This window comes from Halichoerus grypus, chromosome 3, assembly GCF_964656455.1.
Source record: "Halichoerus grypus chromosome 3, mHalGry1.hap1.1, whole genome shotgun sequence".
NCBI classification, from domain to species: Eukaryota; Metazoa; Chordata; class Mammalia; order Carnivora; family Phocidae; genus Halichoerus; species Halichoerus grypus.
The window spans coordinates 5308396-5320852 of record NC_135714.1 but is presented as its reverse complement, the minus strand read 5'-3'; the positions used below and the strand labels follow the sequence as shown (position 1 = coordinate 5320852).

The 12457-nt window shown below is 44.9% G+C and overlaps 1 protein-coding gene across 5 annotated transcripts in view; it reads right to left on the bottom strand.

Moving 5' to 3' along the window:
• Nucleotides 1–12457, bottom strand: part of EVC2 (EvC ciliary complex subunit 2) — a 127934-nt gene that overhangs the window by 91987 nt on the left and 23490 nt on the right. For 3 of the 5 annotated variants that reach the window (XM_078068372.1, XM_078068375.1, XM_078068373.1), the window contains exons 7-8: nucleotides 11319–11367; nucleotides 6030–6094 (exon numbers count right to left, since the gene is read on the bottom strand). In XM_078068372.1, the coding sequence (XP_077924498.1) occupies nucleotides 6030–6094; nucleotides 11319–11367 (114 nt within the window). Of the gene's footprint in view, nucleotides 1–6029; nucleotides 6095–11318; nucleotides 11373–12457 lie in introns of all 5 variants that reach the window. The other 2 variants (XM_078068374.1, XM_036085913.2) reach the window with 1 other exon arrangement.

Sequence of the window (12457 nt, the reverse complement as noted above, 5' to 3'; positions counted from 1 at the left end):
ATGTTCACAATAGCTAAACTGTGGAAAGAGCTGAGATGCCCTTCAACAGATGAATGGATGAAGAAGATGTGGTCCATATATACAATGGAATATTACTCAGCTATCAGAAAGGATGAATACCCAACTTTTACATCAACATGGATGGGACTGGAGGAGATTATGCTAAGTGAAATAAGTCAAGCAAAGAAAGTCAATTATCATATGGTTTCACTTACTTGTGGAACATAAGGAATAGCATGGAGGACATTAGGAGAAGGAAGGGAAAAATGGGCGGGGGGGGGGAATTGGAGGGAGAGATGAACCATGAGAGACTATGGACTCTGAGAAACAAACAGGGTTTTAGAGGGGAGGGGGGAGGGGGGATTGGTTAGCCCGGTGATGGGTATTAAGGAGGGCACATACTGCATGGAGCACTGGGTGTTATACGAAAACAATGGATCGTGGATCACCACATCAAAAACCAATGATGTATTGTATGGTGACTAACATAACATAATAAAATTAAAATTTTTGTAGATCCTGTAAGGCAAGGGTCCAACTCCATTCTTTTGTGTGTGTAAATCCAGTTTCCCAAACATCATTTGTTGAAATGACTTTTCTTGCCCCATTAGTCTTTCCACCCTTGTCAAAAATCATTTGACTATCCATGCAAGGGTTTTTCTTAGGCTCTTGATTCTATTCCATTAGTTTATATGTCTGTCTTTATGACAGTACCACACTGTTTTGACTATTGTAGCTTTGTACTAAGTTTTGAAATCAGGAAGTATGGGGCCTCCAGCTTTATTCTTTTTCAAGATTTTTTTGATTATTCAGGTTCCTTTGAAATGCCATATGAATTTTAGGATGGGCTTTTCTATTTCTGTAAAAAAAAAAAATGCCTTTGAGATTTTGACAGCAATTGCACTGAATCTGTATATCACAGCATTATGAAGTCTTCCAATCCATGTGCACAAGATGACTTTCCATTTATTTGTGTCTTACCCCAGCAGGGTTTTGTAGTTTTCACTGTACAAGTCTTTCATGTCTTGATTAAGTTTATTCCTAATTATTTTATTCTCTTTGATGCTATAGTGAATGAAATTGTTTTCTTAATTTCCTTTTTGGATTGTTCGTTGTTAGTGTGTAGAAATGTAACCGATTTTGGTGTGTTGAATTTTTAATACTATTTAAAAATGCTTATATACTAATGTAACATTTTTAAAGAAGGTACAAAATGGGTGTTAAGGAGGGCACGTGTTGTGATGAGCACTGTGTGTTATATGCAACTAATGAACCATTGGACATAATAAAATATTTTTAAAAATTAAAAAAAATTAATTTAAAAAACTGTATACATAGAAAAATCCCAATTTAATTAGAACAAAAATAACATATATGCACACATGTATATATATAACCTGTGAAGAATATCCTCTGGAATTCTGCTGAGTGATTGCTTGATGAGTTTTTTCTTTGTTTCTGTGTTTTCTAAGATCTCTACATGAGCATGTATTACTTATATAACCAGGAAACAACAAAAAGAATAATAAATATTTTTTAAAGGTAGACAAGGCAATGCAGCACTCAGATCCCCCTTCGAGGAAAGACTTGGTGCCCAGCTATGGGCAATGTGGCCTGTAGAGAGCCTCCAGCTTCATGGTCTAGATCAGCTGCAGAGAGCCACCTCACCTGAGGTCATGCCCTTCCTGTAGACAGCCTACACCTGTAGGCTGGTAACAGAGCATGGCAGAAGCATAATGGCCAGCCATTTAGCCTGACAAGTGACACTCAGACAGGCAAAGCTTGCTCCAGCGTTCACTGCCAGGTGAGGCTTTGTCAGCCCAGATCGCAACTTGCCCAGTCCTCTTTTGCCCAATCCCACTTTCTCCTTCTTCCCTTCATGGGTGGTCACTGATTGTGTTGGGGGGAGACCCCACAACCACCCCAAGTTCGATGATTCATCAGGAGGATTCACAACACTCAGCCTATAGTCATTCTCACAGCTATGATTTATTACAGGGAGAAGATACAGAGCAAACTCAGCATAGGGAAAAGGCACATGGGGTTAAATCCTGAAGAAAGCGGAAGCAAGCTTCCAGAGTCCTCTCCCAAGGCCATCACACAAGACTTGTTTAGTTCCTCCAGCAACGGGTGTAACAACACAGCAAAGCTCATGACAGACAGTGCCCAGGGCTTTTATCCAGGACTGGTCACTTAGGCACCCTCTCCCTAGCATGTACCAAAGTTCCAGACTCCCAGAATGAAAGCAGGCCTTAAAAATAAAATATATTGTTTATAATATACTTATACACATTTATTTATATTTATAATATAATAGCTTCAGCACAGTGAGCCACTCTTATCAGTTTGGGGAATGGTGGCAACTGTCCTGAAATCCAAGTTTGCAGACATTGACCAAGGGCTAACCTTGCAAGCAGGCCTTTCTAAGGAGGGCAATCTCAGGCCAGATATATTAACTCTTTTCTGCATGCTGGTAAACATATTATACTCCAAACTCTGTCTCAGCATCTGCTTCTAGAGAAGCCGATCTGCTACTAGTTTAATTAGGAATGACTATAGATTATGAGAAGATTAAATGTATTACTTAGGGGCTAGAAGACAACAAAAGCAGTCCTCATTCCTTTGGTAACAATGAAGGCTGTAGTCAAGGTTAAATTTTTCTCACAGACCAACAAGGCCAACCTGACCCTCAAGAGAGTCAAAGCCAAGTTAAGTCAGAAACAGGAGCTTTGGTCCAGACATTTATTGGAATCTGAATCAAAGAGTAATGCCACATATGACTTTTTCGGCTATTGATCAATCAACCTTGGTCCAAAGATGCTGTTATCAAATATGGTCAGGGAACCAGTTCTGTTTCCATATTTGAATATCCTTCTGATTCTAAATATTACATTTTAATTAACACCAAAATGACACGCAAATTCTCCATATGTGCTGGAAATAGCCCTCTTTGCCCTGATATGTATACCTACTGGATAAGGGAAAAAAACCAATACACTGTATAAACATGAAGAGCATTGCACTGAGGATACATTAAAATATTGATGGAAAGGAAACAAAAAATCTGTGTCTAAAGAGAACAAAGGGGATATTGATTAGCAATTTGTTTTCAAGATTCCTCTTTCACAGAAGGCAAGGGCTTTTTTTTTTTTCCAGCTTTAGCAAAAAGAATGGGGAGATACAAGGAATTAATGGCATCTGATCACCAAAAACACACTAGTCCCTAGGCTAGGTGCATGTAATGGGTTTAATTGTGTCTTCCAAAAAGATATGCTGAAGTCTTAACCCCCAGTACCTATAAATGTGACCATATTTGGAAATAAGGTCTTTGCAAACGTAATCAAATTGAGTTCATATTGGATTAGGATGGGTCCTAAATCTAATGAATGTTCCTTATAAAGACAGGGAAATGTGGAGACAGATTCACACAGAGAGGCCCATGTGACCATGGAGGCAGAGATTGGAGTGATGTAGGTACAACCAAGGAAGGATTTCCAGGAGCCACCAGAAGCTAGGAAGAGGCGAGGCTTCTTCTCTAAAGCCATCAAAGGGAGCACAGCTCTGCCAACACCTTAATTCAGACCTCTAGTCTTCAGAACTGTGACAGAATAAGATTCTGTTATTCTAAGCTCCCCAGTTTGTGATGATTTGTTAGGGCAGCCCCAGAAAACTAATATGGTATGATATATGCTTTGCATCATTCAATCTTCAGCAATCCTGTGGGGGATGTATTATCTCCATTCTATTGATAGGTAAATGTAGATGGAAAGAGATTAAATAATCAAAGTCCATAACTAAAAACCAAGAGCTAGCCCTGTTTGACTCCAAAGTCCATGCTCTCCACCCATTAGATCACACTGCTTTTATCCAGGGAGTTGTGTGGTTTTCTAAAAACATTTTTAGTCCCAACCTCCCACACCATGGTAGAAGTTACCTGCCTGATTGATGACAACCAGAAACAAAGACTAGGACAGAATTATATGCAGGCAGGGTCCCACTGTACTGTAAAAGGTAGAAACAGATCTTTCTATCTCCCTCTGTCGGTCTTCTCCTTTCCTACTTCATGAAGTAGAACTGGTCAACTGGGTCAGGCCACCATGCTTGTCTTCCTCTTACCACCTCCACCTTCTCTGAATCTCCACCTGAAGTCTTGCCCTCCTTCGGCCATTCACATGGCCAAGAGAATTTGAAGAGTAGAGGCGATGTGGCAGGTCATGGGAACAGGACCTGACACCGATGCAGGAATGAATGCCTGTTATCTAGGAAGAGGGCAAAGGTAGGGCAAGCTCTACAGATCCCGCCATCTTTCTCCCTTCTCTCTTGCAATCCCTACTTTCTGATACCAAGTGATAAGTGCATGTAGGTAGAGCTACATGAGTGGACCTGCTAGGGGCAGGTCCACTCACAACTCCCACTTTCTTCTTTCAATCCTCAGTATCAGTGTTGCTAAATTAAGCTAGGTCTTGCTCCCCTGACCCGCCCAAAATGCCTCTGCTCTTCAAATTTCCTCCTCCATGTAAATGGCCAAAGAAGAGTAAGATCTTAAGATGTAGCTTTATGGGAAGAGGGAGGCTCCATATAATCACTACCACCTTTGTTATCATCATCACTTTCACCATGATCATCACCATAATGACTATCATCATCATCCTCACCATCACATCACCATCATCACCATCACTATCATTATCACCATCATCCTCATCATCACCATCATCATCACCACCACCATCATCATAGCTGACATGTACTGAGCAGACACTAAGTGCCAGAGTGGTTCCAAGTGCTTTACATGCATTAATCCATTTAATTCTCACAATACCATAAAATGGGCACTGTTTTAGTCTACATTTTACAAATTAGAATGCAAAAGTACTAAGAAGTTAAATAAATGGCCCAAGATCACAGAGCTAGTCAACAGTGAACTTGGGATTCACACCCAGCAGTCCGGGCTAGTAGCCCTCATACCACAGCTGCCTCTCTGGGGCTCGGGCTCTGGCCTGGCCTTTTACCAGGAGCCCTGCATTGGGTCATCAGGGTCTTGGGCCACTGTGAACAGTGATTCCTATTCTGAGTATACAGCTCACTCTGCTGGACTGACTGGTAGGGCAGGATTTTAAAAATCTCCCAGTGTCTGGCCAAAAGTTTTTAAAATCCATTCCTCAAAACTATTCTTAACCATCAATATCTTTATTGAACTTCTGCCAGAGGCCAGGCCTTACTCCTTTTTTAGTCTTTGAAACAATACTTTAAACTCAGAATTCTTACATCCATTTCATATGTGCAGAAACAAAGCTTTGCTATAACTGTGTTTGCTAAAACTCTGTATTTATTTATTTTTTTTTTTAAAGATTTTATTTATTTATTTGAGAGAGAGAGAATGAGAGAGAGAGCATGAGAGGGGGGAGTGGGAGAGGGAGAAGCAGACTCCCTGCCGAGCAGGGAGCCCGATGCGGGACTCGATCCAGGGACTCCAGGATCATGACCTGAGCCGAAGGCAGTCGCTTAACCAACTGAGCCACCCAGGCGCCCTAAAACTCTGTATTTAAGTGGAGAGTTTCCTGAAACTCTCTCTTTAAGTGGGCTACCAGGGTTAACTCTGCACTTGGATGTGGTGGTAAACTTTCTTGACATCTAGTTTATTCAGTGAGCCCAGGGCTGCGTGCTGGAAGGACAAGGGGGAGTTTTAGAAAGTTAAATCTAGCTACTTCGTGACATCAGCCTGGAGGAGGACAAACTGGATGTGACAGCCAAGGAAGATAGGATGAGGACATGAAACAAGGCTGCAGAAAGCAGTAGAACATGCTAGTAAAGACTGAGGCTCTACTTGGGGGTTCAGCTCTCAGCTCTACCCCCTACCACACCGTGGGACCCTGGGCCTCCCCTTCTATAAGCTGCAATTTCCCATCTGTAAAATGAGGATTAAAACAGTGCCTATGGTTCCTTGCTAAGTTAAACACAGAATTACCATAAAACCCAGTAATATACTCCAAAGAACAGAAAACAGGTGTTCAAATAAAAATCTGTACCTGAATCTTCACAGGGGCACTATTCACAATAGCCAGAAGATGGGGCAAGCCCAGAGGTCCACCACCTGATGAAGAGATAAAGAAAATGTGGTCCACCCATACAAGGAATAAGATTCAGCCATAAAAAGGAATGAAGTACCAATAAACGCGACAACATGGATGGACCTCGAAAATATCATGCTAAGGAAAGAAGCTGGACACAAAAGGCCACATTGCATTACATGAAATGGTCGGAACAGGCAAATCTATAGAGACAGAAGGCAAATTAGTGGTTGCCAGAGACTGAGGGTGGAGGGGAGAATGGAGAGCAACTGCTCAATGGGAAGAGAGTTCCCTTTTGGGGTGATGAAAATGTTCCAGACCTAGACAGTGGTGCTGTCTGCTCAACACGGAACATACTAAATGTCAATAATGGTAAATTTCATGTGTGTGTCCTTTACTACACACACAAGATAGGGCCTACTAGCTAGGGATGCAGGACACAGAGATCAGTCAGTAAATCTGAGCTATTACTGCTACTTCTGGCAGGCTGGAGGGAAAGGTAGAAATTAGGGGAATATTTAGGTGACAGAGTCCACAGGACACAGTGACTGAGCATGGAACGAATGTGTGGGATGCCAGAGATAGGGGCCAAAAATGTCCCTGGATGTCTCACTTGGGAGGCTGGGTGCTGATGGGGCCCATGACCACAGGGACAGGTGCAGAAATTTAAGCACTTAGAGCACTGGAAATCAGCCCTGAGTTAATCATACTTTTGAGATTTCCTCCAGAAATCTTGCAGCCAAATTTCACTGATAATCATAAGTACAGATTTCAAAGAGCCTATTTACCATAAACTTCATTAACGAAAGAATAAGGAAAGAGAAGCGGCTCAGTGATCCCAGCCTCCTCATCCCCAGGCCCTAACTTTCCCGCTTGTCTCTGACAAAGAATCATGTGCTATTACCATCTCTTTAATCATGTATTAGCTGAGAGCAGATTCCTTTGATGAGTTCTATCACTGCATTTATGAAGAGCAATGCTGGACCAAAAAAAAAAGCCTTTCAAAAGGAATGCTTTCAATGCTTATAATCCAACAGCAAGTTATAAAAGCATGAGGAGGAGTTGTTTATACAGTTTGACTTCAATTATGTAATAAATAAATTCATAGACTTATAGAAGCAAGAAGCCAACATGTTAACAATGGTCCTCTGGTGGTGGGATTATGAGGTAATGTTATTTTATTCTTCCAACTTTCTCTGTGAGTGTCTGCATAATATAGAGGGGGCGTTTACTCTAAATGTCCACAATGGACATATATTAAATCCTACCCACCTACCCCCAAAAGACAGAAAAAGTTTGGAGAAAAGAGAAGACCATACAGAATTTCTCTGGAAGAGATTTCAGGAGCAATTTAGTTGAAATCCTTCACTCTGAGCTAAAGATCCAAGAAGCAGAGGGGGTCAGTGACTTGTGGACTTTTGTCCCACAGCCCTTGAGGGCAGAGTCTCTGGGCTTCCCAGCTGACAATTCTGAAAAGAGTGAGAGTTTAGGAGTAATCACTGGTAGAGGGAATCACACTTATTAATGTAGCTTTGCTAAGGTACCAGTCTCGTGAAAAAGTGGATTTGAGAACAAATTGCCCAGCATGACTCTTCGTTAACGTAGTCATCAAGCTTCAGGACCCTGGCCAGTTCCCACAGCCTCTCCAGACCTGATTTTTTTTTTTTTTTTCACTCTCAAATGAGAAAGTCAAACTAAATCATCTGTAAAGTCTCTTCCAGGGCAAAAATTCTATTCTGATGTCACAAAAATGTATTAAATGCCAACCAGGAAACTAATCTCAATGTCACAGACTGACAAGGCTTATCAGATGTCCCAATGTCGTGGGATCCCAGCCAAGGGTGTTACCAGCACGCCTGGAGAAGGTTTAGGAATCAGAGGTGCAGAAGTTGGTCAGGCTCCTGCAGGATGTTGTCCAAAGCACAGGTAAGAAAAGAACAGCATATGCAAAACAGTGTGCAGTGTGGAAAACACAGGGACCCAGCAGCACCAGGAGATAGCAGCAGCCAACTTTTCTGATGGCTCCTGAATATTAACCTGAGGTAATTGGGCTTAATCCAGTAGGCAATAGGGAGTCCCTCCAGAAAGGGAAAAGCAAGCAGGTTTGTGTTTTAGAAAGATCACTACAGTGACGACGATGGGCTAGAGGAGAGTAGGGCTGGACAAGTAGGAGGCTGGTGCAGTGATCCATACAAGAGGTGACACAGGGAAGGTAGACGTGATGATGTGTGATTGCACACCTCCCATCTTCTGAGTGCAAGTCAATGAGCCATGAGATTCTGCACACAGTTACACACTCCCTCTACTGTGCTCAAGGGTACACACTGTAAATTTGTGTTTGAGAAATTCTCATGTCGCATAGCTATCTACTGACACTTTCTTTTTGTTATTAATAGAAGCTCTTTATATATCAAAGACGTCAATCCTTTTTTATGTCTGTTACAAGTATTTTCCCAAATTTGTCACTTACCTTTCTTAATGTTGTTTTTAAATGTCAAGTTTTCAACTATTTGTGTACTCAAAGCCATGGTTTTCCTTCGTGGTTTTCTTCATATCATGTGATACTGACCTATATTTACCTTTTAGAAATTGTTTTACCGAGATTTTAATCTGATGAGGGAATTCATCTTTATTTTTCTTCCAAAAGATCCAGCCAGTTGCCCATAAATTTATGAGTGATACATTCTTTTCCCACTGATTTGAAATACCATTTTATTATATGGACATCTGTGTACATTCTCTATTCTGTCCCATTGGTCTGGCTTTTCTTGAGTTGCATACTATATTAATGTAGCTTTATAATTCTTTAATATCTCCTAGGGCAAATGCTCCCACATTACTCTTCATTGTCACAATGTTCTCATCTAGTTTCAGAAATTTATGTTTTCAGGTGAAACTCTGATTAATTTGATCACCTATCTCCCCCCAAATCCTATTAAAATTATTATTGGAACTGCATTCTACATGAATTTGGGAGATGTAACAGTTGGTTTAAATGTCTCTCTCTTGATTAGATCCAAGATCCTTGTTCTCCGGGTCCCTGCCCCAGTGCCCAGCCCTTTCGAGGGCATATGGGATCAACACAAGAAGTTGTGGGGAGCTCCAACACAACCTGAACACCAATGTCCAGCACGTACGGTGTGATCTTTTTTTCCTCCCAGACTTCATGCAGCAGACAGAAAGGGCAAGAGGACTTCGTGATACGAAATGGGAAGCAATTTCCTGGGGCCTTGCCTTCCTTGGCTGACACCTGCCAGTTTCACCCTCAGGAATGTAACAGAAAACAAAGGAGCCGATGGATGGGGGTCACGATTCACGATTATCACAAAACACCCGCAGAGGGGTGGTGTCTGCACGTGCATATAATAATAATAATAGCAAAGCGGCTGACGTTTACTGAGCACTTACAAAACGCCAGGCACTGTGCCGAGTGCTTTACACATATCAATCCATTTACTTTGACGACCACCCTAGGAAGTGGGTACTATTATCACTCATTTCACAGCTAGGACACTGAGGCTCAGGGAGGTAAGGAACATACTCGCAGTCACATACAATCAGTGGGCAGGCAAGGATTCAAAGCTAGGCCTTTGGTCCAAGAACTTGCTGTCCCCACAACACTGTAAGGCCATCACATTTATATACCTCATCTTCCCGCTCAGTGGTGATCTCCCTGAACGTGGTCCACAGCGCAGGGTCACCTGGACCAGGGGCCGTAGGGCTGAAATCCAACCCAGTTCTCCATTGCCAAACTGTGCGTCCAGGGGTCCGCGCCCCAGAGCGGGTACCTACTCCTGTTGCCCTTGAAGGCAATGTGTGGGTGGGAGGCTGCCCTGAAGACCAGGGTGTGGCCCATCTCCAGCCACACGAGAGGGCCTGGGGCATGGGGGAAGGCCTCATAAATATCAATTAAGTGAACGTTCTCTGACTTCTATTACAATCACGCAGCAACCAGACACCTACCCCACCTCGAAGCAATCACCGGCATTGATGACAATCAACAATCAGCTCAGTCAAGGGGTATTTACCTACTGAGTACCACTCAGAACGTAAGGCACAGAATGGGGCACAAGGATGAAGCGGACATGGCCCCACCCTCCAGGAGGGCACACACCAGCCAGGAGGATAGCTGGCACCTGTCTTCCTGAATCCCCCGCCCTCCCCCCGCCATAAATCCTCCCTTTGTTATAGCCAGACCTGGGTTTTGTTTCCATCTCTTTGGGGCAGGGATTCAGCTCCCCAGGAGGTGGTGTGGCCCACTGCCCAACAGGGCTCTGGAGCCAAAGTGCTTGTGTTCAAATCCTGGTTCCAGCCCCTACGAGGGCAGCACACACAGCAGGCCCAAGACTGCTATCCTCTGAGAGGCCAGCATGCAAGGCGGGGCCTTGGCTGGCATCGAGAAACTTGGATTTCGGGAGGGTTCCCACCATCCCCTGATAAGAGTGGCTCACTGCACCTAAGCTGTCGTGCAAACAACGTAGTTTACACTGAACACACTGCTCCTGGGAGTCTGGAACCATGGTATGTGCCACGCAGAGGATGCCGTGTGCCCAGCCCCCAGTACAAACCCTGGTGCTGGTCTCTGATGAGCTGTGCTGTCACACTCACTGCTGGACAACTCTGCATCCTGTGTGACTCCCACCGGGAGAGGACTCTGGAAGCTGAGGCCTGATGTCTTGCAGACTTCGCCCCGTGCACCTCTGCCCTTTGCTGATTTTACTCTGCATCCTTCTCAGTAATAAATCAGCCATGAGTATGACTATACATGTAGTCCTATGCGTCCTCCTAGTCAATCACTGAGCCTGGGAGTGGTGCTGGGAACCCTGACACACTAGCTGGGTGACCTCGGGCAAATTACTTGGCCTATGGGTGCCTTGGTTTCCCCATCTATGAAATGAAGGTGATTTAAAAATAGAATCTACCCCCAGGATTGCAGTGAAGACCACACAATTCAGCGTATGTCAATTGCTTAATGTCTGGCCCCAGCAGGTGCTGAAGCAATGCAAAGTGCGCTTACAAGGTGAAGAAACACCTTCTTGCCCAGATGGAGGGGCCATCCAGGCAACTATCCCGACAGCCTCTGGCTACCCTGGGGGACCCCACACTGCACGGTGGTCTGCGCTCCCAAGGCCAGCAGTCGCCCCCTCCCTTTGGCTCTGAGGACAGCCAGACACCAACACACCAGAGGCAGAAAAAGACACACTGGGGGGCACCAGGGGGCCGTCCAGCTCAAGTCTTCGCTCTTACCTTTATCTTTTCTTCTGCTGTTATGGTGAAAAGGGCTTTTAGCTGGGTTCTGTTCTAGAAGAAAAGAGAAAAGAAAACACTTTCGTCACCAGGTGTTGGGGCCTGACACAGAGGGTATCATTTTGTGTATCTGCAACCCGCCGTGTCTGGAGCTGCAGTAGGCCCTTGACTGTTGGGGGCCGGGGCTTGTGGGGGTCTGAAAGTCCCTCCAGGGGGTAAGGTCTGTGGACTTGCAGGGCCTCCTTCTCTCCTGGACGCTTGTGTGAATCCAAACACCAGTTTCCCTAATTGGCGAGAAAGCATGGGCCGTGTGCCCTCTGGTGAAACGCCAGGGTTTGGGGTCAGCCAGACGGGGGCTGAGGATGGATTCCAAAGCTCAGCAGCCACTCGACAGAGCAGCCAACCGCTCGACCTCTCTGGCATGCTTCTTTCAGGAAAGGTGCAGACAACAGCGAGCGGGGGCTCTACTGAGGCCACCTCCCAATGTGATGTGCCCCTCCCCTAAGTCCCAGCGCCCCATGGGTCTGTTCCTCCTGCCTTCAAATCTCCTCTGCTCTACGGGAAACGGAAGGGTGTTAGGCCAGCTATCTGTCCAAGCACGCAAGAAGACGCCCCGCAAGAACACACATCGTCCCAGGGACGCAGGCAGAAGATCTGACAACTGAAAGGCAGTACAACGCCGTGGTTAGAGCCGGCCTGCCTGGGCTCACACCTGGCCCCATCGCTCACCAGCCGTCTGACTTCAGGCAAGGCATTGACTTCTCTGTGCCTCCGTTTTCCCATCTGTAAAATGGGAATCCTATTCAACTCAGTACGGTTGCTGTGAGGATTAAATTAGCTAATCTAGAGTCTGGAAGTGTGCCTGGCACAGGGAGTGAGCCCTGGAAGTGTTCCTGCTGTCGGCCGTAGTCGGTGGTGGCCGTGGTGGTGTCCGTGTGTATAACCCGGCCTCGAGGCTCGGAGTGTGAAGTCCAGTGAGCGAGGCAACCCCTGTTCATTCCAACCCAGCCGCGGTCCGTCCAAGGTGGAGCCCCGACCCGCGCCCCAGAGTTCTTACCATAACAGCGCTAGGGCAGCCCAAACCCATCATGGGCCAGTGGGACACCCTAGTGGAGGCTTCGAAAGGAAATAAAAACACC